This window comes from Planococcus citri, chromosome 2 (assembly GCF_950023065.1).
Source record: "Planococcus citri chromosome 2, ihPlaCitr1.1, whole genome shotgun sequence".
Classification (NCBI taxonomy): domain Eukaryota; kingdom Metazoa; phylum Arthropoda; class Insecta; order Hemiptera; family Pseudococcidae; genus Planococcus; species Planococcus citri.
Window position 1 is genome coordinate 78769796 of NC_088678.1, and position 25645 is coordinate 78795440.

At 33.8% G+C, this 25645-nt stretch overlaps 1 protein-coding gene across 9 annotated transcripts; it reads left to right on the top strand.

Moving 5' to 3' along the window:
• The first annotated feature begins 482 nt into the window (after positions 1–482).
• On the top strand, positions 483–16182 carry LOC135837842 (cytochrome P450 4g1-like). Of its 9 annotated transcripts, none has more exons than XM_065353250.1 (9): positions 530–909; positions 7581–7684; positions 7763–7844; positions 8050–8238; positions 8519–8602; positions 15058–15126; positions 15222–15393; positions 15583–15762; positions 15884–16182. In XM_065353250.1, the coding sequence occupies exons 6-9, from the start codon at positions 15091–15093 to the stop codon at positions 16048–16050; spliced, it is 555 nt and encodes a 184-aa protein (XP_065209322.1). In that variant the 5' UTR covers positions 530–909; positions 7581–7684; positions 7763–7844; positions 8050–8238; positions 8519–8602; positions 15058–15090; the 3' UTR covers positions 16051–16182. The 9 variants fall into 9 exon arrangements, 6 of the variants coding, with proteins under 6 accessions (XP_065209319.1, XP_065209318.1, XP_065209322.1 ...); XM_065353249.1 differs by lacking the exon at positions 8519–8602 and adding an exon at positions 12334–13392; XM_065353248.1 differs by lacking the exon at positions 8519–8602 and having other exon boundaries at positions 537–909.
• Positions 16183–25645: the final 9463 nt, after the last annotated feature.

Consider the following 25645-nt stretch of genomic DNA (forward strand, 5'->3'; position numbering starts at 1 on the left):
TTGAGCATGAAAATATCATTCACGAGTTATTAGAATACATTGAGAGCATTTTAAACCTAACGCGCAAGAAACAAGTTACGTCGTTCTTTCCCTGTGCCCTTCAATTAGATATGTTCATAATGTTGATGTATGATCGAATTGTATCTACATCTACACGCGATTAATGTACCTATTGCAACGTAAATGAATTAGTTCTCAACACATATTGAACACATGTAGATAGGTATACTTATTTACCTCTTCGTAGAGGATTGAAGGTTCTCTTTCTTCAATGATGTTGTCCAGTGGATCAACGCGATCCTTGAACAATTTAGTAGGTAACTAAAAAAAAAAAGAAAAAAAAAAGCACAAGGTAATTTTCCTTCAGACACCTAATCAAAATTCTGCATTGAAAAAAGTACATATAATTAAAAATTGAAACGTCTAATTAATTAGTGTAGGTACACCGCAGTGTTAAAAATTGATGAATGCTCGTAAAAACTTAGTTGTGAAACATAGCATCCGGTTAGGATGATGGTTATAAAATACCTACCTATTTACCTAACGAAAGTTATTGTTCCGCTGATAGTTTATTTATTCGAATGTTTAAGAAATAAACGTTTCATGTTAAATTCATAGTCTTTCAATTTTTACAACTCGTGGCGAATTTTTCGTTCAATTTAATCACTGACTTGTTCGTTGAAACTTTTAATTTTTTTTTTGCTCGTGTGATTTTGTTCTGTGGCGGTTTTTTTCTTTTTAATATGATTACTGTACAGATACTGGCTTGTATAGTGATAATTGTGATTTTGATTAAATATCTCCGCAAGTCTAAAAACAAGAGATTTTACGAATTGCTCGAACAGTTCCCTTCACATCCGAAGTATCCACTGGTTGGAAATGCACACATGCTCTTTGGACCCGTGGACGGTAATCTGATTAGTTTTCAATAGTTCACAGCTCTTCTCTGTACATACAAGGGAACCTCTTGAGGTGTCCGCCTCCGATTTGAACGGGACCGCGATTTTTGGAAAGAGCATGTTTTAAAATCCCCAAATCCAAATTTTCAGCTGCCCAAGTTCATTTTCCGATTTTTGGCGAATTTTTATCCTAAAACTGATATTAACCCCCTAAATCCAAATTTCGCCATTACCAGCCATTCTGGAGCCTCCAGCGCTATTTTACAATTTCTCCGGAATTTTAAAGGGTATTCCCGGTTTAGATAGGTGAAATGGCCCTGTTCTCAGATTTGGAAAATCATGATGGATTATTGTTGGGTACCTCCAATAAAAATTTTCGACCGGAATTTCCGTCCCCCAACCCACCCCCCCTGGGTCAGTATAGCCAAAAAACGCGTTTTTTGCGCGAAAAATTCGGTATCCATGAGTGGTGGAGATAAAATTCTGGTACCACGCGGAATGTGTAGGGAAAGCCTGGGCCTTTCAACATGATTTTTTTCAAAAAATTTTCTCGTAGTGGTGGGGGTAAAATTGACAAAAGAAAACTTTGAAGCGCCACAGCTCCGAACTGAAGGGTACTACACAAAAACTGTTTTCGCCAAAATGTGTCTTTTTACTAGTACTTTCTTCCTACTAATCCATGAAATTGAAATTTTGTCTGCAAAAGGCTTATATTTGCAAAAAAAACCTGAAAAATACGCGTTTTTCGCGTTTTTTTGCAAAATTATGCAAAATATGCGAAAAATGTATATAACAAAACATGTTGAGCGTCGAATTTTACCCTAGAAAAAGTGTTCATAAGGTTGTCAAAACGCTCATCTACTGAAGTTAGCTTAGATTGTAATCATGAGCTCTCTGAATAAAAAAAAATACCAAAAATATTCAAATTGAGGTCAGAGCGATTCAGCTATAATTTTCACAGTCTTCTCATTTTAAACACGTTTCCTCAATGCTTGGTCAAAAAAATCCTTCAAAATGAAAATATTGCAAGTCAAACTTACAAAAAGTTACCAAGAATAGGCAAATTACCCAAAAATTGTTCAGAAATTTAACTCAAAATCAGTATTTGCAGAAAATACAAATTTCGATTTTAATTTCAATTTTCTAAAGTTTCAACAAAATCTTTTTCAACCAAAATTCAAAAACTTGACCCATCATGAGGGACAAATTGTTTGAAAAATCAATTTTTTAAAGCATTTTTGAAGATCCTTTACCCATACTACATATTCTATAAATAGAAAGTACACTTTGTGTATCTTATCCGAAGATTGATGTGATAAACATAGGTACCAATCATTTTATTTACAAGTATAATTAAACATTTTTTTCGGGTCAGAGTTTTTCTATTTTTTTTAAAAAAATGAATAGAAAAAGAAATCGAGAGGAAAAATACCTATAAAATTACATGTATTGATTTTAAAAATGGAAAAAGCAGCTCTTTTGAGACAAATTCTGATAAACGTTAGGACTTTTTGACAATTTTTTCAAAAACTGTACCTTCAATCTATTTTGGCTAACACGAGATTTTATTAACCATTTTGGCATAAAATAGAATTTTTTGGATAATTCATCAGCAAAAGGCCTTTGCCTACAATATTTCGTCAAAAAAGTGGAACTTGCAGACATATTTTGACAAAAAGAAGTAGTTTTGAAAATGTTGGCTAAAAGCAGAAGTTTTTTTTACAATACCTAAGCAAGTAATTTGTCTATTTATTTTGAAATAACTAAGTAAGAAAAAAATTAAATTTTGACAATGATTTGGCAAAAAACAGGATTTTTTAAGGATAATTTTTGGAAAATCAAGAATTCTTTCCAATTTAGGCAACAAGATTTTTTGAACATTTCGGCAAAAAGCAGGAGTTTTCTTTTGGAAATTTTTACAAAGTTAGGAGTTTTTTAATAATTTTGACAAAAAAGGAACTTATATTTACGATTCTGACTCAAACGAGATTTTTTTGACAATTTAGGCAAGAGCAGAACTTTGCAGACAATTCTGGCAAAAAACATAACACGGACTTCTTAGGATCATTTTGGCAATAGAAGGAAATTTTGAAATTTTGGCTACTAACAAAGTTTTTGGTCATTTCTGCAAAAAATATTAGGAATTTCTTGATAACGCCAAAAAAGGTATTTTCTCAATAATTTTGGCAAAAAACGGGACTTTTTTGGAAATTTTGACAAAACTTGGGATTTTTTAATAATTTTTTTTACAGTTTTGGCGAAAATGAGACTTTTTTTACAATGATTCCGACGATAAGATTTTTTGAACATTTTGGCCTAAAACATGTGCTTTTTTGACCATTTTTACAAAAAGTCAAGATTTTTTGATACTTATGGCAAAAAATTGGAATTTTTTAAATTTTGGACAAGAACAGGTTTTTTTGCTTATTTTTACAAAAAATGTTAGGATTTTGATTACATAATTCAGAAGAAAATGTATTTTCGACAATTATGATCAAAAACAGTGCTTTTTTGATAATTTCGACATAAGTTGGAATTTTCTTATAATTTTTACAAAAATGTGACTTTTTTGATAATTTTGGCAAAAGCAGAAATTTTTGACAAGTTTGCAGTAGCGATTTTTCTCCCCATACTACGTCGCGACATGACCAACGTGACAATCATACAGTGTTTTTAGAGTTTTTACTTGTGTTTGAAGAAGTTTCAACGATGTTTTTTGCTACTCTTGTTCAATTTTGATTATGAAAAAACTAGCTTTTAGAGAATATTCGAAGAATTGAGCCCGAAATTGAGTTTGCATTTGTGGGATTTTTAAAAAAGTTTGCGGAGGGCATTTTTGGAAGACTATATCCTATCTGAGCTTAAAATTAAGTCTTGATTTCCAAAATTTCTGAAAAAGGCGTCATGCGACCTGTAGAAATATGTTGAAGTGTAGGCAAAAAATTACTATCAAAACTTTTTTCGAGCATTTCAGAAGAATTTTTAGCCAAAAACTTGATCATAATTTCTGGAGTGTTCGAAAAAAATGACATACCACCTTTTTTAAAATTCCTCTTTTTATTTCAAAATTGCCAATCAGAAGTCTTGCCAAACTTTATTCAAATTGTAAAAAAAAAAAAAAAACATTTTGTTGTGAACATGGGTATTTTTTTTGCAGGTGGGAGGGGAGGGTGGTCTATCTAAAATTGATAAGATTTTAGAGATTTCGATTATTGAAAATTTTGGAGAAATTCTATTCTAGTCCTGATATCAATATTGCATCAGAGATTTGAGAACTTGGAAAAAAAATTGTTGACATTCTGAGATTATGTCAAACTTTTCAAAATGGAAAAAAATTGACCAAATGGTGTGAGGTTGACTTTTGAAAACTTGGGAAAAAACACCTCGACTTCCTTACATTCTGTTAAGACTTTTTCAACTTGACGAAAAAAATTCGTTAACTTTCTGACATTATGTCAGACTCGGGGGGGGGGGGGGAGAAATCATTGAAGTTATAAAATAATAAAACTTTTAATAATGAACTTTGTGAGATTTTTTTATAACTTCGAATAATTCTAAACATTGAGTCGACAAGCGAAAAATGTATCCATAATTTCAAAATTTCCTTGGAGAAGAGACTTTACACCCATTTTTTAAAACAACCAAAAATTTTATTTTTTTTTGCAAAAAATCTAACTTTTTTGTAAAAACGTAAAACAGGCCCATCTTTTGCCAAAATTTCCAGAAGTCTATTTTGTTTAAAACCAAAATCCTCAAAAAGAACTTTTTTCTCATCATAATTTTTCTCAAAAGTCTTAAACCCACGAATTCTGGCCAAAATTGCAAGAAAATCCTACTTTCTCTATTGAAGTTTCAGAGAAGATCCATTTTTAGCAATGAAGGGGAGGTGGGTCGGAAAGGGGAATCCAAATATTCCAACGATAATATTTTTTTGAGCATTTTTGCAAGACTATCCTATCTGAGCTCAGTCTTGATTTCCGAAATTTCTGAAAATGGCGTCATGTGAGAGGTAGAAATATGTTAAGTGTAGGCAAAAAATTACTATCAAAACTTTTTTCGAGCATTTCAAAAGAATTTTGAGCCAAAAACTTGATCATGATTTTTAGTGTTCGAAAAAAATGACGTACGATCTATCAAAATGGGTTGTAACTTCCCGCCTTTTTTTAAATTCCTCTTTTTATTTAAAAATTGCCGAAAATTAGAAGTATTGCCATCAAACTTATAAAAGAAAACATTTTGTTGTGAATCAGGGGGGAGGGTGGTCTATCCAAAATTAATAAACTTTTAGAGATTCCGATTATTGAAAATTTTGAAGAAATTCTATCGTAGTGTCCTGATATTAAATTATTAATACCTATTACGTCAGAGATTTGAGAACTTGAAAAAAAATTGTTGATATTCTGAGATTATGTGAGACTTTTCAAAACGAAAGAAAATTGACCAGATGGTGTGAGCTTGACTTTTGAAAACTTGAAAAAAAAACACCTCGACTTCCTTACATTCTGTTAGACTTTTAAGAACTTGACGAAAAAATTTCGTTAACTTTCTGACATTATGTCAGAAATCATTGAAGTTATAAAACTTTTAATAGGTAATAAATTTTTGTTATTTTCTCAGATTTTTTTAAAATTTGGAATAATTCTAAACATTAAGTTGATGAGCGAAAAATGTGTCCATAATTTCAAAATTTTCTTGGAGAGGAGACTTTACACCCATTTTTTAAAACAACCAAAAATTTTATTTTTTTGCGAAAAATCCAACTTTTTTGTAAAAACTGTAAAACAGGCCCATCTTTTGCCAAAATTGCCAGAAAAAATTTCCAGAAATCTATTTTGTTTATAACCAAAATCCTCAAAAAGAACTTTTTTTCTCATCATAATTTGTCTAAAAGTCTTGCCTACTACTTTTGGCCAAAATTGCAAAAAATCCTACTTTCTCTATTGAAGTTGCAGAGAAGACTCATTTTTAGCAACGAGGAGGGGGGAGTCGAAAACAGCATACAAATCAAAATTTGATTTTTTTTTACGAAACGTTCTCAGATCAGTTTTAAATATTTTTTGTCAGATCGTCTGGTTTTTTTTTTTTATATAATATCTAAGTGTTTTTTTTCAAATGTTCCCAAAAATTTGAATCTTGCTTGATTAGGATGGATGATTGAAAGGAGAATCGCTCTAATTAATCTCATTCCTGGGCGTATAAGGTTCAAGGTTATGTTCTTTTGTTTCCAAATTTGCCTAAGTTAAAAAGTGCCATTTTTTTGAAAAAGTTGTTAAAAAGCGTCGATTTTTGGCCAAATAGTCAAAAAGTATCCATTTCAGTCGAAATTGTCAAAAAGTGATATTATCTTGGTAAAATTATCGAAAAGGGTCAATTTTTACCAAAATTGTCAAACATTCCTGTTCTTGTCAAGGTTGGCCAAAAAATCCTGTTTTTGCCAAAATTGTCAAAAAATTCTCGTTTTTTGACAAAATTGTCAGAGAGTGTCAATTTTTGGAGAATCGATGAAAATTTGAAATCTTCTTCTGTCAACATTTTCAGGAAGTAGTTTTTTGATAATGTAGTCAATTATGGTCGTAATTCGTGATTTTTGCCAAAACTGCTGAGAAACTTGTGTTTTGTTTGCCGAAACATCCAAAAAGCAATAATTTTTGTCTTGTCAGCCTAAAAATTCCTCCTTTTGTTTTAAAATTTTCCGAAGTAATTAACAAGTCCTGTTTTTTACAAAATTTCTTGAAAACTTATTTTGTAAAATTTCATTTCCCCTCCCTCCACCCACCCCATATTTCATATCTATATATTTTTATGACAAATTTTTGATGTTTTTGAAATTTATTTTGGAGGCACTTTGTGCACCCACAAAAAAAAATTTTCATAAGAAATTTGTCAGAACATTAAATTTTAAGAAATTTAAAAAAATCATTTGGAAAATCAAACAAATCCTCCATTCCATTCTTTAAAAATACTTCGTGAATGCATTAATCCAATATTATGGCACATTAAAACTGACATTGAATAAAAATGAAAATTAATTCTCCCACCGGGCGCGTTGGTTACAATTTTCCACGGCAATGTCGTGCAGGAGAAAAAGCGGTGACGCGCTTAGGCAGGGAAATTCTTTTATTCGTTACTATCGAAAGTCTGAATTATTTTGGAAATTTTTCGAAATGAAACGAAACATTCGATTTGGCAACGCTTCATACGTATTAAATCCAAAACCCGCTCAAATGTGGATAAACTTGTTAAATAGATCGAGTATAACACACAACTCGAATTTTAGCTGCCCAACTTCATATTCACGCCTTCTGGAGCAAATTCAAAATTTTGGAGAAATTGTAAAATAGCGCTGGAGGCTCCAGAATGGCTGGAAATGGCGAAATTTGGATGGGGGGGGGGGGTCAATATAAGTTTTAGGATTTATTTTGAACATTTTTACTGATCAAGTACGTACTTTTTTTAAAAAAAAAAGCATAAATCACCAAAATAGTCAATTTTGTCTTTTCAAAAATTCGCCAAAAATCGAAAAATGAACTTGGGCGGTTGAAAATTTGAATTTGGTGGTTTTAGAACACGCTGTTTCCAAAAATCGCGGTCCCGTTCAAATTGGAGGCGAACACCTCAAGAGGTTCCCTTGTTAGGTAGGTATCAGTATAATAGTGAATAAATTAATTTATTGTCCATCAGAGTTTCTTTTAAAATTTGAAAAAATGACGAATCTTCATGATCGCGTTCTGTTCTGGTTTGGTCCGATACCAGCATTACTCCTGAAAAAACACGATGATATCGCTGTCAGTATTTTCATTTTATTTTTCACAAATCTCGTGTACCTACAAAAATCTTAATTATGAATCAATATGCATCAACAGGCGGTATTGAATCAAAGCTCGGATCGTGATCTTCTTGGAACAACAGATACGTGGCTGGGTATGGGGATATTAAACGCCAGATGTAAGATATACAGTAGAACAAGTACAGTATACATATTAGATAAGTACAGAAATAACAAGAGGAAAAATCTCTAAAATTGAGTAAAAAAAAAATCAGCAGTAATATTTTCCTCTGTTACGTCACTACTAGCTTCCATACGCCAAGATTTTTTTAAAATGAGACTTTTTTCACCTGTGACCTGTACTTACCGCTAAAAAATTTGCAGATGAAGAATGGAAGACGTCTAGAAAAATGTTATCGCCAGGTTTTAGCTCGAATATGCTTTTGAAATATGCAGAAGTCTTCGAAAAACATTCCCTCAAACTCGTTGAAAATTTAAAACCGTTTGCAATAAGCGGTGAAGAAATTGATGTTTGGAATTGGTTAACGAAAGCATCTATAGAAGCAATTTCAGGTACCCACATATTTTTTTTTTTTTTTTTAAAAAGAAGAAAAGTTCAGCTTTAATCGAGGGCGCACCTCTAATTTTAACGAGACAAAAATATTTGGAAAAATCATAATGTGAAATCAAACATTTTTGGTGAGTTCTGATTTTAATAAGGTACATAGAAAATAAATGGTTATCCATTCAGTAAAAATGATGAACATAGACTTTAAAATCAAATGCCTTGAACCGAATGACATTATTTTCAATCATTTTGAATCCCCTATAGCGTGATTTTTCATGTTTCCAGAATTTTAAAATTTCTCCAGAAGGCTCAGAAATTAACCCGGGCAGCCAACTTATTTCTGATCAGTCGTAAATCTTTTTCACTCAAGTAAGAAAGGTAAAATATCTTGAAAAATCTACAGAATTGGTCAGTATAAAAAATCATTTTAACTGCCAATTTAGTAGATTTTCTACTGTTTTCCAGTCAAAAATTACTACATTTAAAAAGGCAAAATTTCGTGACTGCTAAGCAGTGAAATTTCACTGTTTCTAATTTAGAGAGTACTGGAAAAGCCATACAACTTGGTTTTTAGCGACCTAAATTAATTTTCACGCTTTCTTGTGAAATTTTAAAATCCACGAAGAAATTAAAAATCTCAGCCAGAGGCTCTAAAATTCTCCCAAATGGTGAAATTTGGTTAGGAGAATGACTTTTAAAAAAGAATAAAGCATTTTACTTCGTCGTCGTCGTCGTCGTAGTCGCGCTCCTTTACAGGAGATAGCGTATACTTCCATCTATATCAGCCAGTTTCTAGCCTGTTTGATAGTTTCTTTCAGGGTCTTAGAGGGAGAGTTGGCCAGTGAGTTTGTTGTTAACATCTCCGATCGTTTCCTCCCTCTTGTAGTTTTTCCTTGAATTTTCCCCTGTACTGCTAGCATGAAAATACCGTTTTCTCGTATTTTATGAGCTAAATACTTTAGCTTTCTATTCTTTATATCTTCGACTACAACTTTCCGCTTCTCTCCTATTCTTGCTAATACTTCCTGGTTGGTAATGAAGTCCTTCCATGAGATCCGTAGTAGCCTTCAGTAGCACCACATCTCAAAATCAGATATTTTCTTCTCGCATTCTGCACTCATGGTCCATGTTTCACAGGAATTCTTCAGAACGGCCCATACGTAGCATCGCAAATTCTCTTTCTCAGAGCTAGACTCATCGTTTGATTTCCCAGCACATTGGCTATGTTGTTAAAGGCGCTTTTTGCCATTCCAATCGGTGATTTAATTTCATTATGATCTCTACCATCATTGTTTATCAGCGCTCCAAGGTATTTGAATTGATTTACATTTTCAATTTCTTGAGTTCCAATGCTGATTTTGACCTCCTTGAAGTCTCCTTTTGTAAATCTCATCACCTTGGTCTTGCCTGCATTTATTTTCATTCCATATTTTAATCCAGCACTGTTGATTTGGTTGATCATTTTCAGCATCTGCGCTTCTGTTTCAGCAAGGATCACTTTGTCATCTGCCTAACTTATTTCATTTATTCTCTTGCCGTTGATCTTGAATCCCATTTGTTTGATTCGCTCTTCTCTCATTATTTCTTCTACTTACAAGTTGAACAGCCTAGGTGAGAGGGGGCATCCTTGTCTCACACCTCTCTTTATACCACATCTATTCTCCGAGTACTCAGTTCCAAACTTGATGTTTGTGCTCTGCTCCCAGTACAAGTTCTTAATTATCCGCAGGTCTGTGTCATCGATATTGTATTACTTCAGGATCTCCAGCATCCTCTCATGGTAGACACAATCAAATGCTTTTTCATAAACGACGAAGCAAGCAATAATTTCCCTGTTTGCATTCAGTGCTCTTTGGATGATCACTTTCAGCAGGGCGATTGCGTCTCTCGTCCCTTTTTTTGCTGCAAAGCCACATTGTGTTTCGCTTAGATTTTCATCTATCTTCTTTTCAATTCTGGCATTTATGATGGATAGTAGTAACTTTAGAGCATGGCTCATTAATGCGATGGTTCTATATTCAGAGCATTTTTGTGAGTTGTTCTTCTTTGGTATTGGTACAAAATTTACTGCTTTGAAGTCCTTAGGCAGAGTACCTTCATCGTATATTTCATTTATAATCTTCAGCAGCTCCTTTTCATACTCAGGTGTTAGATGTTTAATCAAGTCTACTGGTATGAGATCTTCCCCCACTGCTTTGTGGTTTCTGTCTCTCTTCACCTCATTTCTCAGCTCCCACATTTCGATTTGTGGTGCCTCCTCTGTGGATGAAACTTCCATTTGAGCCGGACGTGTGTCATCTCCATACAATTCTTGTATGTAGCTGATCCAGACCTCTTCTGTTTCTTGATTGTTAACACAATACTTTCCAACTTTTCTTCGCATGCATGCTATTCCACTTCTCCTTTTCTTATGGGCAGCCATCATCTGCTTCACTTTGGTATGCATTTCTCTAGAGTTGTGTCTTTTCTCCAGTTCTTCTAAGTACTTCTTGACACTTCTCCTCATACCATTCATTTTTGGCCACTCTGCACATTCCCATGAGCTTGTGATTTAGTTCTGTGTATTCACTACTTGGTCTGTTTGCATTCCTTCATTCTTCCATCAGATCCAGTATCTGTCGAGTCATCCATGGTTTGTGTTTTCTTTTTTCTTTGAGTGGAATGGACTTTTCTGCTGCTGTTGTAACCTATTGCTTCCATTCTTGCCACTTTTCTTCCCTATGGGCAAAATAAATCAGAGATAAGGCCGTTTTCTTCAGAAGGGCCAATCAATTATGAGGCATTATGAACGAAAACGTCAAAGCGGCCCTCTAGTTGTAAAAGCACGCTCATAATGTTGCGCTTCTATTACCGTTTTTTGAAAAACAACCATTTTTGCAATCATCGGCTGTAATGCCAAATATTTGTTTGGCGTTTCTGATAGAAGCGCTTGAAGTATCGAATTTTTACTACAGCCATACGGCTGTTCCAAGTCTTTGATGAAAAGATAAAGCAGAGACAACCAGGCATATATCATGTGATCCGATTTCCAGGAATGATATGTCTGTTGTCCATAGTATTATCTACTGATAAAGCACATTCGGACTTCGGTGATGTGCAGATTTAGAGTCTTGTTTGCAATTAGATAAGTTTTAAGTATTTTTCATCATCAGTGGCGTCAGTCAATGGCTTTCTTCTTGGTGCGATTGTAGTGTTTCTGTGTGAATTTTTTGCCTGCTACAGTGTGTTATTGAATTGTTTTAAATGTGCATAAATGTGAAGTGGAAACTAGGTGTTGTTCAGTGGTTTGGTTTCGATTTTTTTGATGTTAACATGTTCAGTTCAGAGAAGTAATTCGCGTAATATTTTTGTGACAGTGGTACTCATGCATCCATGCATGTTTGGATTAAAAATTTTGAATTTTGCTGCGAGTTGTTCTTGTTACTTGCAAATTCATCGTGTAATGTGCAGTGCTAGGGCATTTTTTTGTTTTTAAATGTTTATATTAATGATAGGTGATTTTGGATGGCCTACATAAGTTGCTCAATGCACAAGCTACATGCTGTGTGAAGTGTGCAGTTTGCTCTCTCAATATGTTTTGGATAAAACTGAGCAACTTTTGCAGATCACCTAAAATCACCTATTGTTTAGCCTCGCTTTCAACTTGTTATGTCCAGTAAACTTGAATTGCTTGAGAAGTGATGTGTGTTGTGTGATAAGAAAGCTTGTGGTGAAGTTAATTTTCATCTTCAACAAGTAAATTTCAAATGCTGAGAAGATGAAAATCAAATTCACTGAGCTCTATCACTAAACTCAACACACTTCGAAAAATTAAAATTTCAACGGTCAAACGTATTGAAAGTGAACGGCAGACTGCGTGTTTGCAGTAAACACCCATAAACAGAGGACAATCTGGCAGTAAAAAATTGCGGGCTGATGGCCGCAAAATTTTGACGCCAAAGTGGCCAGATTAGCGTCAAAATGTTACGGCCATCAGCTCGCAATTTTTTACTGCCAGATAGTCGTCTGTTTACAGGCGTTTTTAAAAAACTGACTACTAAATGCCCATAGGGTTCAATACCTTGTTCTTCTTCCAACTGGTCTTCCTTTTGTATTTCCAGTTCTTCTTGGAATTTCTTTTGCACATGCTTGGATTTGATTTTTGCAATGTCAAGTTGTTGATTTCCACTGTACTGCTTTCCGCTGTTGGCGCATGACCTTGAATTATCACAATTGGTTTTGGCTTGACCTCCAATCTCACAAGTAGTATCCTCTCTGATTTTGGAATTATGGCACTGATTTTATCGCTGATTCTGGTATGTATTAATATACCCACGCCTTGTTCGTGCGTGTCTTTCCCAGCGTAAATCATTTCATATTCTTTATCTACCCGGTTTCTATACTGTTTCCAGTTCATCAGGTCTCACTTATTCCCAACACGTCGATTTGCAACCTCCTGGCTTCTTTAATTACTTTGGCAAGTTGTCCAATTTTATACAAAGTTTGTACATTCCAGGTTTTGACGTTGATGTTGTTCTGCCTTGTTTTGACTTCGCGTATTCTCAGCACCCTATCCGGCTGCCTTGGCGGATGAGGTCATGTTTATCGATTCCGAGTCCATCGAACAGCAACATGTTACCACCCCACACGGCGTGGACACGCAGAATACCCCTGGTGTTCTCTTCGCCTTCTCACAATTTTCAGAATTTTTCTATGCACAGGAGGGGTGAGGGAGCATTTTGAGTGGAAAAATAGCAGTTTTCGAGGGAAAATTTTTTTTGACCACTACGAAAAGGGGTGTTGCCAAGGTGGTGATGGTAAGTTGTAGTATATGCTACGACGAACTTATGGTAAAATTTTCAGCATTTTTCTATGTGTAGGAAGGGAGAGGGGACGTTTCAGTTGGAAAAGTAGCCGTTGTTGCGGGAAAATTTTTTATTGACCATTACAAAGAGGGGTGTGTCCAAGGTGGTTATGCTACGTTGCGATGTACCCTGAGACGAACTTACCAAAAATTCTGAAAATTTTGTCTTAGCATATACTACAATGTACCATCACCATCTTGGGTGACTACCTCTTCGTAGTGGTCAAAAAAAATTTTTCTCTCGAAAACGGCTATTTTTCCACCTAAAACGCCCCCTCTCCCCTCCTATGCATAGAAAAATTCTGAAAATTGCACGGTAAGTTCGTCTCAGGGTGTAACACAACATAGCATCATCACCTTGGCCGCATCCTTCTTTGAATTGGTCAGAAATTTTTTTTCTCTCAAAAAACGGCAATTTGTCTACCTTAAACGCTCCCCTCTCTCTTCCTGTACAAGAAAAATTTTCCAAAGCTTATTGGGGATGTGTCAGTTAATGGTCTGGTACTGTGGTGTGCTGAAAATAGGATTCCTGTAAGTTTCCTGCATACTTGCACAGTGTAACTTCGCCTTCCAATTTACCAAGGTGAAGATTATCTTGCAAGGTAACTTCAGGCACATTAAACAAACCTAGAGCATTTTCGTAGAATGCACGGAGGGCGGAAAACTTATACTTTCGTAGCATGAATAATGAAAAATCCAAACATACCTACTTCACTTCACTTTCTCTCCTGGTGTTGTAATCTATCCTATAAAGCAGCAAGAAAAATAAATACGCGAAAAATACAAAAAAATAAATTAAAAAATACCCGCAAAATCGGAAAAAAGTCTTGAGCCCGATCTATGGCACCTAGAGAGCTGATTTTTTTTTAATCGATAGCTCAACGTTTCATCTTTCTTTCTGTCATTTCAAGCCTTCTTGATAATATTACCATATTATGTAAGTACATTGCGTATTCATGCTCTGTTTTTTCAGGTTTTTATCGAGACAAGCGAATCAAATGTTTAAAAAATAGCTCTGGTCCACCATTTATACACCTTTCATGATTTCATTTTGTGAAGGGTCTACCATCAATATGTTCATCCAAAAATGGACCATGGGTCCCTTCATTTTATCCCAACTTTTTTTAAAATTTGCCCCCCCCCAAAAGGGTGGGGTGTTCTTTGGGGATATGCTTTCACTCATTCAGTACACCTAATGATACTATATCATGCAGTTCCATGATTGACCTCATTGGGGTTTTTTCTTTCTCAGTTTTCAAGGAAAATTGAATAAATCGGTAGGGCTTTTACAAGACGGCTTTAAGGGGATGGGGGTGAACTGTGTGTTAAAGTGATGCTTGTGATGATCTAATTCAGGAAATTGAAAGCATTTTCACACAACATCTCAGGATTAGCCTGGGTGTTTAAGGGTTAAAGAGCATGAAATTTTAAACATTTCCCTTGTTTACAGTACCCATCGAGCATTTTTAGTTTTGGAGATAATCTAACTCAAAATTTGAATTCAAATAGCTCAAAAACTAAAAACCCTAGAGGGGTAATGTCAGCGAGGGAAATGTTCAGAATTTAATGCTTTTTAAAATATGACATGTATTAACCACCTTTCTAACTTTTTCCGTTCTCGATATTTTGTAATATATTTGAAAAAAATCGAAAAAACGGCAAAAACTGCCCATTGAAACTCAAAATTTGGGCACTTTAATTTTAAAATTTTTGCTCCGCATATTTTTCCTATATTCTAGAGACGTTAAGCTGTAGATTGAAAAAAAAAAATCAGCTCTCTAGGTGCCATAGGTCGGGCTCAGGACTTTTTCCCGATATTTCGAGTATTTTTTAATTAATTTTTTTTTCGTATTTTTCGCGTATTTTTGGGGTATTTATAAATTTTCTTGCAGCTTTATAGTATAGATAAAGATTTTGGCAATTACCAAAGATTTCAAAAGCTCATACACCAATCTTTGAACTTTTTTATTTTTTATTGAAGGCAATCGAAACTTCGCCAGTGAACACAAGCTTTATGATGTTAATGTTAGCGATCCATCAAGATATTCAGGTAAATTCATTGAGGTTCAGATTTACACGTTTGGGAGAACTTTTTTAAAACTCATCAACGATTTTAATTGTACCTAACTATGTATATTCTTACAGCAAAAAGTATACGATGAGGTTTCCAAACTAGAAACTGATGACGGCACATTTGCAGCGAACGATATCATCAATAATATGCCATATTTGGAACAATTCTTCAAAGAAACACTACGAATGTTCAGTCCAGTGCAAGTAACAACCAGACGCATCCATAAGGATATTATGTTGAAAGGTAGATTGCTTCCATTCAATCTTATTTGTGCCTCGAAATTCAACACACCGCAACTTGCATATTTTTCATAAAATTCTGGATTTTCATTAAGCCTTCTCCATCAAGACTTTCGACAATACCGATAGGTACTGAGTATTGGTAAAACATTGTACATATATGATGTTATGATTGTTTTTTACACACATTTAGATAACAAGATAATTCCAGCAAATACATTTGTCATAACGTTCATACATATTGCCAATTACGATCCTGAATTGTACAAAAACCCGGAGAAATTTGATCCTGAACACTTTAGTAAGGAGGCAGTAGAAGCACGACCTAAAACTAGTCAATTGAGTTTTGGATACGGAGCAAGATCTTGCTTAGGTAGCAATAAACAGAAACTTATTTCCACGATACTAGCAACCAGCTGGTTTATCGAAACAAATTTTTATAGCGCATGATGGCATGATGCCATTATTTTTATCGTACACTGAATGTTCAACAGGTGCCAAGTATGCAATGTTATTCAACAAAATGCTAGTAGCTTACATTCTACGCAATTATCATTTATCTACCAGTGTTAAAGAGATTACAAAAGAACACCTCAAGGGGGACCTCTGCATCAAAAGTAAAATCGGCTATCCCATCAAATTTACAAGCAGAAGCAGGTGAAAATAAGTCCAGCAATGAGAAAAACGTAAATGTTTCCTGATGAATGATTCTCTGAAGTGTGATTGGGTTTTTGTGCATCATTCGTTTTTATCACTGTGTATTGTGTTAATTAAAATGTTTGATGCAACATGAGATTCATTTTTTCTGAAAATACTTAACCTCGAACACTCACAGTGTGCGGAGAACCTAACATTTCAAAAAATGAAAAAAAAAAACAATTCGACTAATTTTTATGCATGGAAAAGAGATTCAAATCACACAATTAATTTCGGCTCATTTTAGATTTAAAACTGATGAAAAAATGTTATCAGAATTTGACAGAATTTGAAAAAAAATTGCACAGAATGTCGTTAAAACATGTGAAAATTGTGTAAAAATATATCGGAACATTAAAATCACCAAAAAAATGGTAGGTATGGTAGGTAGGTACATAAAATTGGCGAAAATCACAGAAAAAAAAACATCAACTTGACATCAAAACTCTCAAGTCTCAAAAAAGCATTAAAATCGTCAAAAATGCCAAAAACAGTAAAATTTCAACAAAATATAGAAAAATATGCATTTGCCTAAAAATTTTACAGAGACGTGTTGAAAATTAGGTAGGTACATAAAAACGCCCAGCAAAAAAAAAAAAAAAAAATGGTTCAAATCGAGATCAAAAGCAGATGAAATTCTGCAAAACTCAGCAAAATTAATTGTTCAAAGTGCCACTAAAACTGGTTAAAAATGACATAAAAATTACCGCTATTCCTTCCTCCGACCACAAAAAACATTAAAATGATCCCAAGTATGTGATTAAAAACATGGCACAAAACTAGGTAGGAAGAATTTAGCAACAACTGGAGTTGAAAACTTAATTCAAATTATTAACAACAAAAAAACATTAAATTCATTTAAAAATTCTAAAAAACAACGAAATTTCAGTAAAAACCAACAGGCTCAGTAAAGTCTTCAACAACTGATAAGTTTGCCCAAATTTAAAAAATTTTAATGACAAAAAAATATTGAAAAAGCATTAAAATCATTCAAAAATACTAAAATGCCAAAGAAATCACGACACAATTCGTCAAAATTTAGCCAAAGATGCACAAAACAGAAAACGCTACAAAAAAGTCAGTAAAATCAATGAAAATCACCAAAAATTGACAAAAGTGGCCGAATTCAGCAAGAAGAGCATGTAAAACCTGGATAGAAACTTGAATACCAGTTTTTTTTTCTCTCTCTCTCTTACAGGCAAAAAAATTATGGATAATTTTTACTATTTCATACAGTGACCGGATCCCATTCAAAAATATTGTGATTTTTACTATGAGAGTAATAAATTTTTACCTAATTCTCAACGGCTAAACCGATTTTGATCAACGAAGTCTCAAAAAAAAGCTTTTGACCCGTAGATGTGCAGGTTTTTATCAAAAGTTCAAAAAGTTGTGCCGTAAAGCTCAAAAAAGCTCAATAGTTGATTTTTGTATATACAATGTGGTGCATTCGAAGTACCTATACAGAGAAGTATGTAAGTATATTATACCTAGAAAGAGCATCGGAAGAAGTTTAATGTTGAAGAAAAAAGTTTACAAAAAAGTTGTGCCTTAAAGCTCAAAAAAGCTCAATAATTGATTTTAGACTATACACAGCGGATTCGACGTATACACAGTAGGGTAAGGTTGCCCAAATCGTACCTCTTTTTAGTTTTTTCAACCTGGACTGCGCACTAATTATTTTTCGGAAACCATTCATGCACCAAATTGTACCGTGGTCTTTTGCCTACCTTTGAACGCAAAAACGAAAATTGCATCTCAAATAGCAAAGACGCTATTTGAATCCGCACAATGGTCTCAAAAAGGTACGATTTAGGGACCTAGTTGCTCAAATTGTATGTACCACCAGTTTCTCAAATCGTACCCATGAATGAAATTGGTAGAAATAAAGCTCTATGACCTCCTACCACCTCGAAGTCAAATTCTAATTATTTTCACCATACTTCTCCAAAGAGCCCTTCCATATCTTCCGCAGACCATTTTCCACATTTTTTCTTTTCAGCATTTGATGACATTACATTTCTGTATTGAAATCATGGTACAATTTAGGCAACCATCAACAAGTACGATTTGAGCAACTCCACATTTTTTAACATTAATCTTCTATCACTCAGGTTGATGTTGATGAAATTTTTTCATAAATATCTCTAAATGTGTCATTCTGCAGGTAAAGGGCCCATTTGGTCGATATTGAGTTAGGGGTGAGGGGGTAAAGTAGACCTCCGGAGCAATCATATGAGCTGGATAGAAGCCCAAAAAGTGCAAAAAAAAACTCCAAAAAAGAATCCAGAACTAAAAATTTGAAAAACTCAACTTTTGAGAAAATTGCCTTCAAAGTTTTTTTTTCTGAAAAAAGCTGAAATTTCACGTAATCCGAAAACCTTCATACCTAAAATTGAAGATTATTTTTTCTGATGTCAAATATTACTACCCACCCGCAATAGCGATTTTTTTACTCAATATTTTCATGTTTATGAGTATTTTAAGCCTGAAAAACAATGATTAATAAATTTAAATTTTGCATAAAAATTCATTACTCAGTTCAAAAGCAGAAAAAAAATGATTAAATTACATTTTCTGTCAAAATTCAACTTGTAAAAATAAAAATCATGAAAAAAAATTTTCAAAAAATTTCTTCCCGGTGGGATTTGAACCCAGGACTCCTGCTCCGTAATCCGTTATCAGTGTCACACGGCTAACGCTGCACCAACGTACAACGTGTTTTTGAAAGGTATACATGTTGCCACTGGCAACTAGGTGCAGTATAATTTGTAGGGTATTTTTTTGGAAGCGAATTTACTGCTAAAAAGCAAAAACGACCAAATGGGCCCTTTATAGAAAAACTTTAGTTCCGTTTTTCTCTGCTTGGGGCGCACCTGCGGCCTTGATACTTCGACACGAGATAGTCGGATATGTTCTACATCGAAATCCATCAAAACCTCGATTTTCGATTTTTTCAACTGTTTCACTAAAAACACAATTATCTCGATAAATAAAAACGACCAAATGGGCCCTCTACCTATGGAATGACACAAATGTAGGTAATATTACATACTTTTAAGAGGATTAAACGTAACTTAGCTTTTCAAAATTTTGTTGTCGCAATTACCTTACATAACAGGTCAGTTTTTTTAACGGAAGATGCAGTTTTTCTAAAAAACGTCATAAAAAAACAACCAATGATTCAATGTGCCCAATATTGATATTAGGCACCTTGAAATACATGCTACAGTAAAAGCTCGTTATAACGCTCTTCAAGGGACCCGAGAAAAAGAGCGTTATAAGCCGAAGCGCTTTATAACCGAAAGTCTCGTTTTAACGCTGATTAGCGTTATACCGTGAATTTTCGTTTTAAAGCGAAAAAAACGTTATAAAGAAAGTGGAAACGTGAACTTTATTTTGAATTTGAACGACTATTCCAGTTGGAAATAAAAAAATCTGAAATTTTACTTTGATTTTAAGGTCTGCTATAATAATATACCTACATGATTTTTGGCAAAATTTTGCCTTAAAAGTTTTTTTTTGCTTTTTTAAAAATCAAAACTACAAAAATTGCAACAAAAAAACTGTTGTTGTGGCCAAAATTTTCAAGTGATAATTTTTTACACATGAGTAAGCTTTTTTGCAAAAAATTGGGGTTTTGTTGTTAAAATTATGAAAAAAATGTGATTTTTCCTGAATTTTAGAGCGTTAAAACGCGATTTATAATCGCTCATGAGCGTTATATCGCGATTAATTTTACATAGGTTTAAATGGGGATGTCAAGGGACCGGAAGAAATCAGCGTTATAACGAAATCAGCGTTATATCCGAAAGCGTTATAACGAGCTTTTACTAGTAACATATTTTATCAGTAGAAAGTGCTATTTGCGGATAGTTTCTGAGATAGAGGGGGTGGTACGATTTGGGCGCAGGTACAATTTCGGCAACCTTACCCTAGTATATATATTATACCTTGAAAGAGCATCAAAAAAAGTCAAATGTTGAAGAAAAAAGTTCACAAAAAAGTTGTGCCTGAAAGCTCAAAAAAGCTCAATAATTGATTTTAGCCTATATGTAGCATATTTGACATAATTATATAGAGAAGTATGTATATCATACCTTTAAAGAGCATCGAAAATAGTCGAATGTTGAAGAAAAATGTTTACAAAAAAAGCTTGAAGTAAGGTATACGTGTGGCCCAACTGCCTAGCAGTTATTCTTGTATTTATCACCGTAGGGGAAATTATGATAATCATCCCTATAAGGAGAAATACGCGATCCGTTCTCCTTCTTCTAAGAACAACCCCTATACTGGAAGTATGGTAAAGTGGGCGTTTCTATAGGAGCGATGTATTGCTGGTAGCTACCAGGTACATCGCGAAAATCTAGCTCTGTACTTATGTTAGCATCGGAATCTTGAGCTCTCTGGAGCTAGGTCACCAAGTTGATGTGTCGATCCTTTCGGTATATTAAGATGAATAAACGCATGGGCATCTTGCCTATGTCTTTCCTTTTCCATTTGTACCACTATTTAGTGTGGAGATTTACCTTTAACGCAGCTAATTAAATTATCTACCGTTGGTTTCTTTTATTGGATTATTCCTGGTACTCGCGACATCAGGAATAATTCATCTAAATAACTCGAATATCGTGAATGACTCTTTATAAATACCTAAATCATAAAATACTGCGTATAACTCTTTGATTAATAATTCTTTAAAATATCTCATTTCACTTAAATAACGCATTAACGTAATTAAATAACTCTTTCTTACTGTGGACGCCTCTAGTATTAGGGAGTGCAACGGAGAGACAGTAGGACAGTGGTAGTGTCAGTAAGTAGTAAATTTGCATAGCCCATTAGTTGGATGCAATGTGTTGCATCTAACGACCCCCATAATTAGCATGATTATTTAATATGTTTACCCATTTTATTAATTATGCCAATTTGACATGTATCTTCCTAGGAATCACGCATATACGTGATTGCCTAACATATGATCCATATGTGTTGTAGATTACTTCGAATAAACATATTCAGTACACCTTACAAGTATGGTTTATTTCTAGTTTTATAAGGTGCACTGGGGGAAGTCAGAACGTTTTTTCACAATTTCAAATTTGATCAGCTCTTACTCTCCTACTAATGAACCAATATGGCTGAAATTTGATATGTAGGTTCCCATAAGGGCTATTAACCTATGGTAAAAATTTCAGCGCGATTGTCACAGTAGCTTTCGCACAATCGAATAAAATGTAATTTGTTCTGACTTACCCCGCTTTGAGGTAAGTCAGAAAATCTACAAAATTAATTGGTGATATTAGGATTCGACCCTTATCGATGCGCAATATGTCGAATAATATGTTTTCGAGGTCGTAGAATCTGAATCCGGAGTTATTTTTTTGTAGGAGTGGGGGGTGAGGCGTTGGGAGAGGGAAAATTTCAAATTTTTCCTACATTATTGTGTAATATATCAAATAATATGTTCTCGAGGTCGTAGAATTCGAATTTGGAGATATTTTTTTTGTAGGGGGGGGGGAGGTAAGTCAAGGGAAGAGAGAGTAAATTACAAATTTTGTCTATCTTAATGTGTAATATGTCGATTGATATGTTTTTGAGGTCGTATAATTCGAATCTGGGGTTATTTTTTCGCAGGGGTAGGAGGCGAGGCCAGGGGAGAGAAGAAATTTCAAATTTTGCCCATAATATTAGGGTCAAGTGCTATTCAAGTACCACTGTTTGGGGAGAGGGGGGTTGTGGCCTACTGTGCCCCGTGGAAGTTGGAGCAGTAATGAAATGAGCTAACTAATGATTATTTGAAATACCTTCCGCTCAAAAATACGGATGTGTATGAAAATGACGATTTGTAGAAATCTCCCCCTCCTACCTATTAATTCCCCCATATAGTGGCATTTTGGCTGTCTTTGTGGTAACTTCAGAAAAACAATTCATCTGACAATTTATTGTAGAGTTCAAAAATGTATTTGTAAAAAATTGAAAAACTCATCCAAGGAGAAAAAATAATAATCATCTGAGAAAACAAAGCAAAAAATCCCCAAAACATAGTAACACCACTCCAAAATACACATCTGACATCATCCTGCAGAAAAGAACACATGATATTGCCTGATTGTATAGCATTTTTTTTTTTCAAAACATGTTCTGAATTCTGATTTTATATAAAAAACTGTCAACTTTGAACATCAGTGGTATAAGAAAACATTGAGATAAATAAAAACCAAATTTGGAATTTTTTACTTTCCTCACTCTACCAAAAAACCAACTCCAGATTCAAACTCTACAACCTCGAAAACATCAATCGACGTACATATTACACCATACACCATAATATAAGCAAAATTTGAAATCCCTCACCCATACGAACCTACGACTCACCTTCCACCTTCACCACAAAAAATGACTCCGGATTCGAATTACACGACCTCGAAAACATATTATTCGACATATTACACAATAATGTAGGAAAAATTTGAAATATCCCCTCTCCCCACGCCTCACCCCCCACTCCTACAAAAAAATAACTCTAAATTCGGATTCTACGACCTTGAAAACATATTATTCCACATATTACACAATAATGTGTGAAAATTTTGAAATTTTCTCCTCCCCACGCCTCATCCCTCCACTCCTACAAATAAAATAACTCCAGATTCGGATTCTACGACCTCGAAAACTTATCAATCGACATATTATTACACAATAATGTAGGAAAAATTTGGAATTTCCCCCTCCCCACGCCTCACCCCCCACTCCTACAAAAAAAATAACTCCAGATTCGGATTCTACGACCTCGAAAACATATCAATCAACATATTACACAATACTGTAGGAAAAATTTGGAATTTCCCCCTCCCCACACCTCACCCCCCACTCCTACAAAAAAAATAACTCCAGATTCGGATTCTACGACCTTGAAAACATGTCATTCTTCGTACTACACATCGATGAAGTCGAATCCTAATTGTCAATGTTCACTTTTCTGACTTACCACATAGCACTAATTTAGGGGGTAAGTCAGAACTAGACAGCTAAGCAAAGCTTAGCTGCAAAGTGTGCGTAGCTAGCTGCCTTTTCTACAGCTATAACCGTTATTACATCTAGGTAGTGCATAAGTGAATCAACCATGTCACAGTGATGAGAATTTTTGAAACTCTCACTGCTTCAAAATAATAATTGTTTTTCAGTGTTTTCATATTTTCCAAATTACAATAGGTATTTCAGAATAATTTATAATAAGCTTGTATTGCTTCTAAATTAAGAAATTTCTAGTTGTTTTTCATAGTTTGCATTGTTTTAAAATTTACAAAATTTCAAATCAATTTCCCAAATTCCCCATCGCTACAATTTCATAAAGTTTTCAATAAATTTTCAGAATTTTGCATTGCTGCTGAGTTAGGAAATTTGCAATCAATTTTTAGAATTCACATTGCCTCTAAATAGTCAAATTTTGAATAATTTTTCAGAATTCTTATTGTCTTTAAATTAAAAAATTTCAAATTCAATTTTCAAGTTCATATTGTCCACAAATTGTAAAACGTTTACTCAATTTTTGGAATTCACATTGCCTCCAATTTTTCAGAATTCTCATCTTCTTCATAAATATTACAATACTTATTTCATATAATTTTCAAGTTCACATTATCTGCAACTTACAAAACTTTTAATCAATTTTTGGAATTCTCAGCGTCTCTAAATACAAATTTTCATATTATTTTTTTTTAGAATTTCCATTGTCTTCAAATTTATTAATTTTCAAACCAATTTTCAGAACTTGCTTTTTATTCTAAATTAAGAATTAAATCTTATAAAATACCTATGTTAAGAATTTGAAGAGTGATACTCCAAAACTCGCTTTGTCCATTTTTATCAAAGTTGAGTTTTCAGCAGTACCTGGTAGATGAAGTACTAACTCACATTCCTACATCATCAACCTACCAAAATGAGGTGTTAAACTCACCTAAATAGCCAATTCACTAAAAAAAATTTTAAAAATAATCTTCCAAAACGCGCTTTATCCATTTTTATTGAAATTTTTTTCAGCAGTATTTAGTGGATGAAGTGTATACCTACACTCCTACATCATAAATCCACCCAAATAAAGAGCTAAACTCGCCTAAAAAGCCAATTTACCCGTTTAAAGGGAAGCTGTTTTTCCTCTCTCCTGAAAAGTTGTGAAAATGGACAAAGCGAGTTTTGGAATATCACTCTTCATTTGCATTGCCTATTACACGAAAAAAATATGGGTAATTTTTACAAAAAAATTTAACTAAATACTCACAATTAAGTACCAGATCCCATTCAATAATTTTTACTGTAATCGTATAGTAAAACTTATCATTTTAATAAATTTTGCTATAGGTACCAATAGTAAAAATCATTTTGTTTTAATAATTTTTACTAAATCATGATAATAAAAATTACATGTTTCAATTGTACAAAAATTAGTTTAATTTCTCATTTTGAAGTAATTTTTAAATTATAAGTAAAAAGTTAAAAATTATTCATGTCAAGTAATTCTTACTTTATACTTATGGTTATAGGTAGACAAAAAATTAATGAAATGAATTTTTAGTTAGCAAATGATGTCATAATTCATAACTCAGTTTCAGCATTATTTTTGCCTTATTACCATGTACTACATAGTAACTCCAAAGCATTTACCTATCCAATTTTCCTACGAAAAATCCGTCACCTACCTACTTACCTCATGGGGATTCGAACCTGGGTCCCTAAATTTCCTATTCCTACCTACATGTCCTAACCACTCAGCCACAACTTTGCTACGAGGGTTAGGACATTAAAATAATATATTTGTTTGGTAAACGCTCCACCAAACCACGCCCACTTGGAATTTACAGCTAACAGACTGGGGGTGGAACAGGGTACAATGAAACACAGCTGGTGATGGAATAGACTGGGGGTATAGCAGGGTACAATGAGCGGCAGGTGTTCTACAAGTCCCCTTTTCCCTTTTTTAGGATTTAATGCATTAAAATAATGAACTAAAATTGCAATTACCCATCCGAATTGAATGAAAATTAATCTATTCCCTCCGCCTTAATGATTCTCAAATGGTGTCCAATAGGTACAAAAAACGGTTGGATAGCTTAAGAGAACATTCAGTTCCAATAAAATTTCATTTCTCAAAGCGAAACCAATAGTGTGCTACGCACACTAAAAAGCGATATAAATAATGAATAGGGCTAGGATTTTTATGATACTGCTTTTTTTTGTAGCAACACCCTATACGGCATAAATATATTTTCTTTGCGTTTCATTCCATTCTGAGGCGAATGGTGAAAGTTGATAGTGCTTTTTTTTGCTTTTTTTGGGTGTAAATGCTTTAAAATGCTTATTTTGGACCAAAAAGGCGGAAATTTTGCTTTTTTGATGCTTTTCTTCGTTGTTAGCGCTTTTTTTGGTAAAAATTTGGTAAAATTGAAGAAATTAGTTCCCAAAATACAAAAATTTATCAACTTTTTGCACATTTTTGAAAAAAATAAATAATTTTTGAAAAAAGATCAGTTTAAAAAAACAAGGGAGGAAAAACTGAAAAA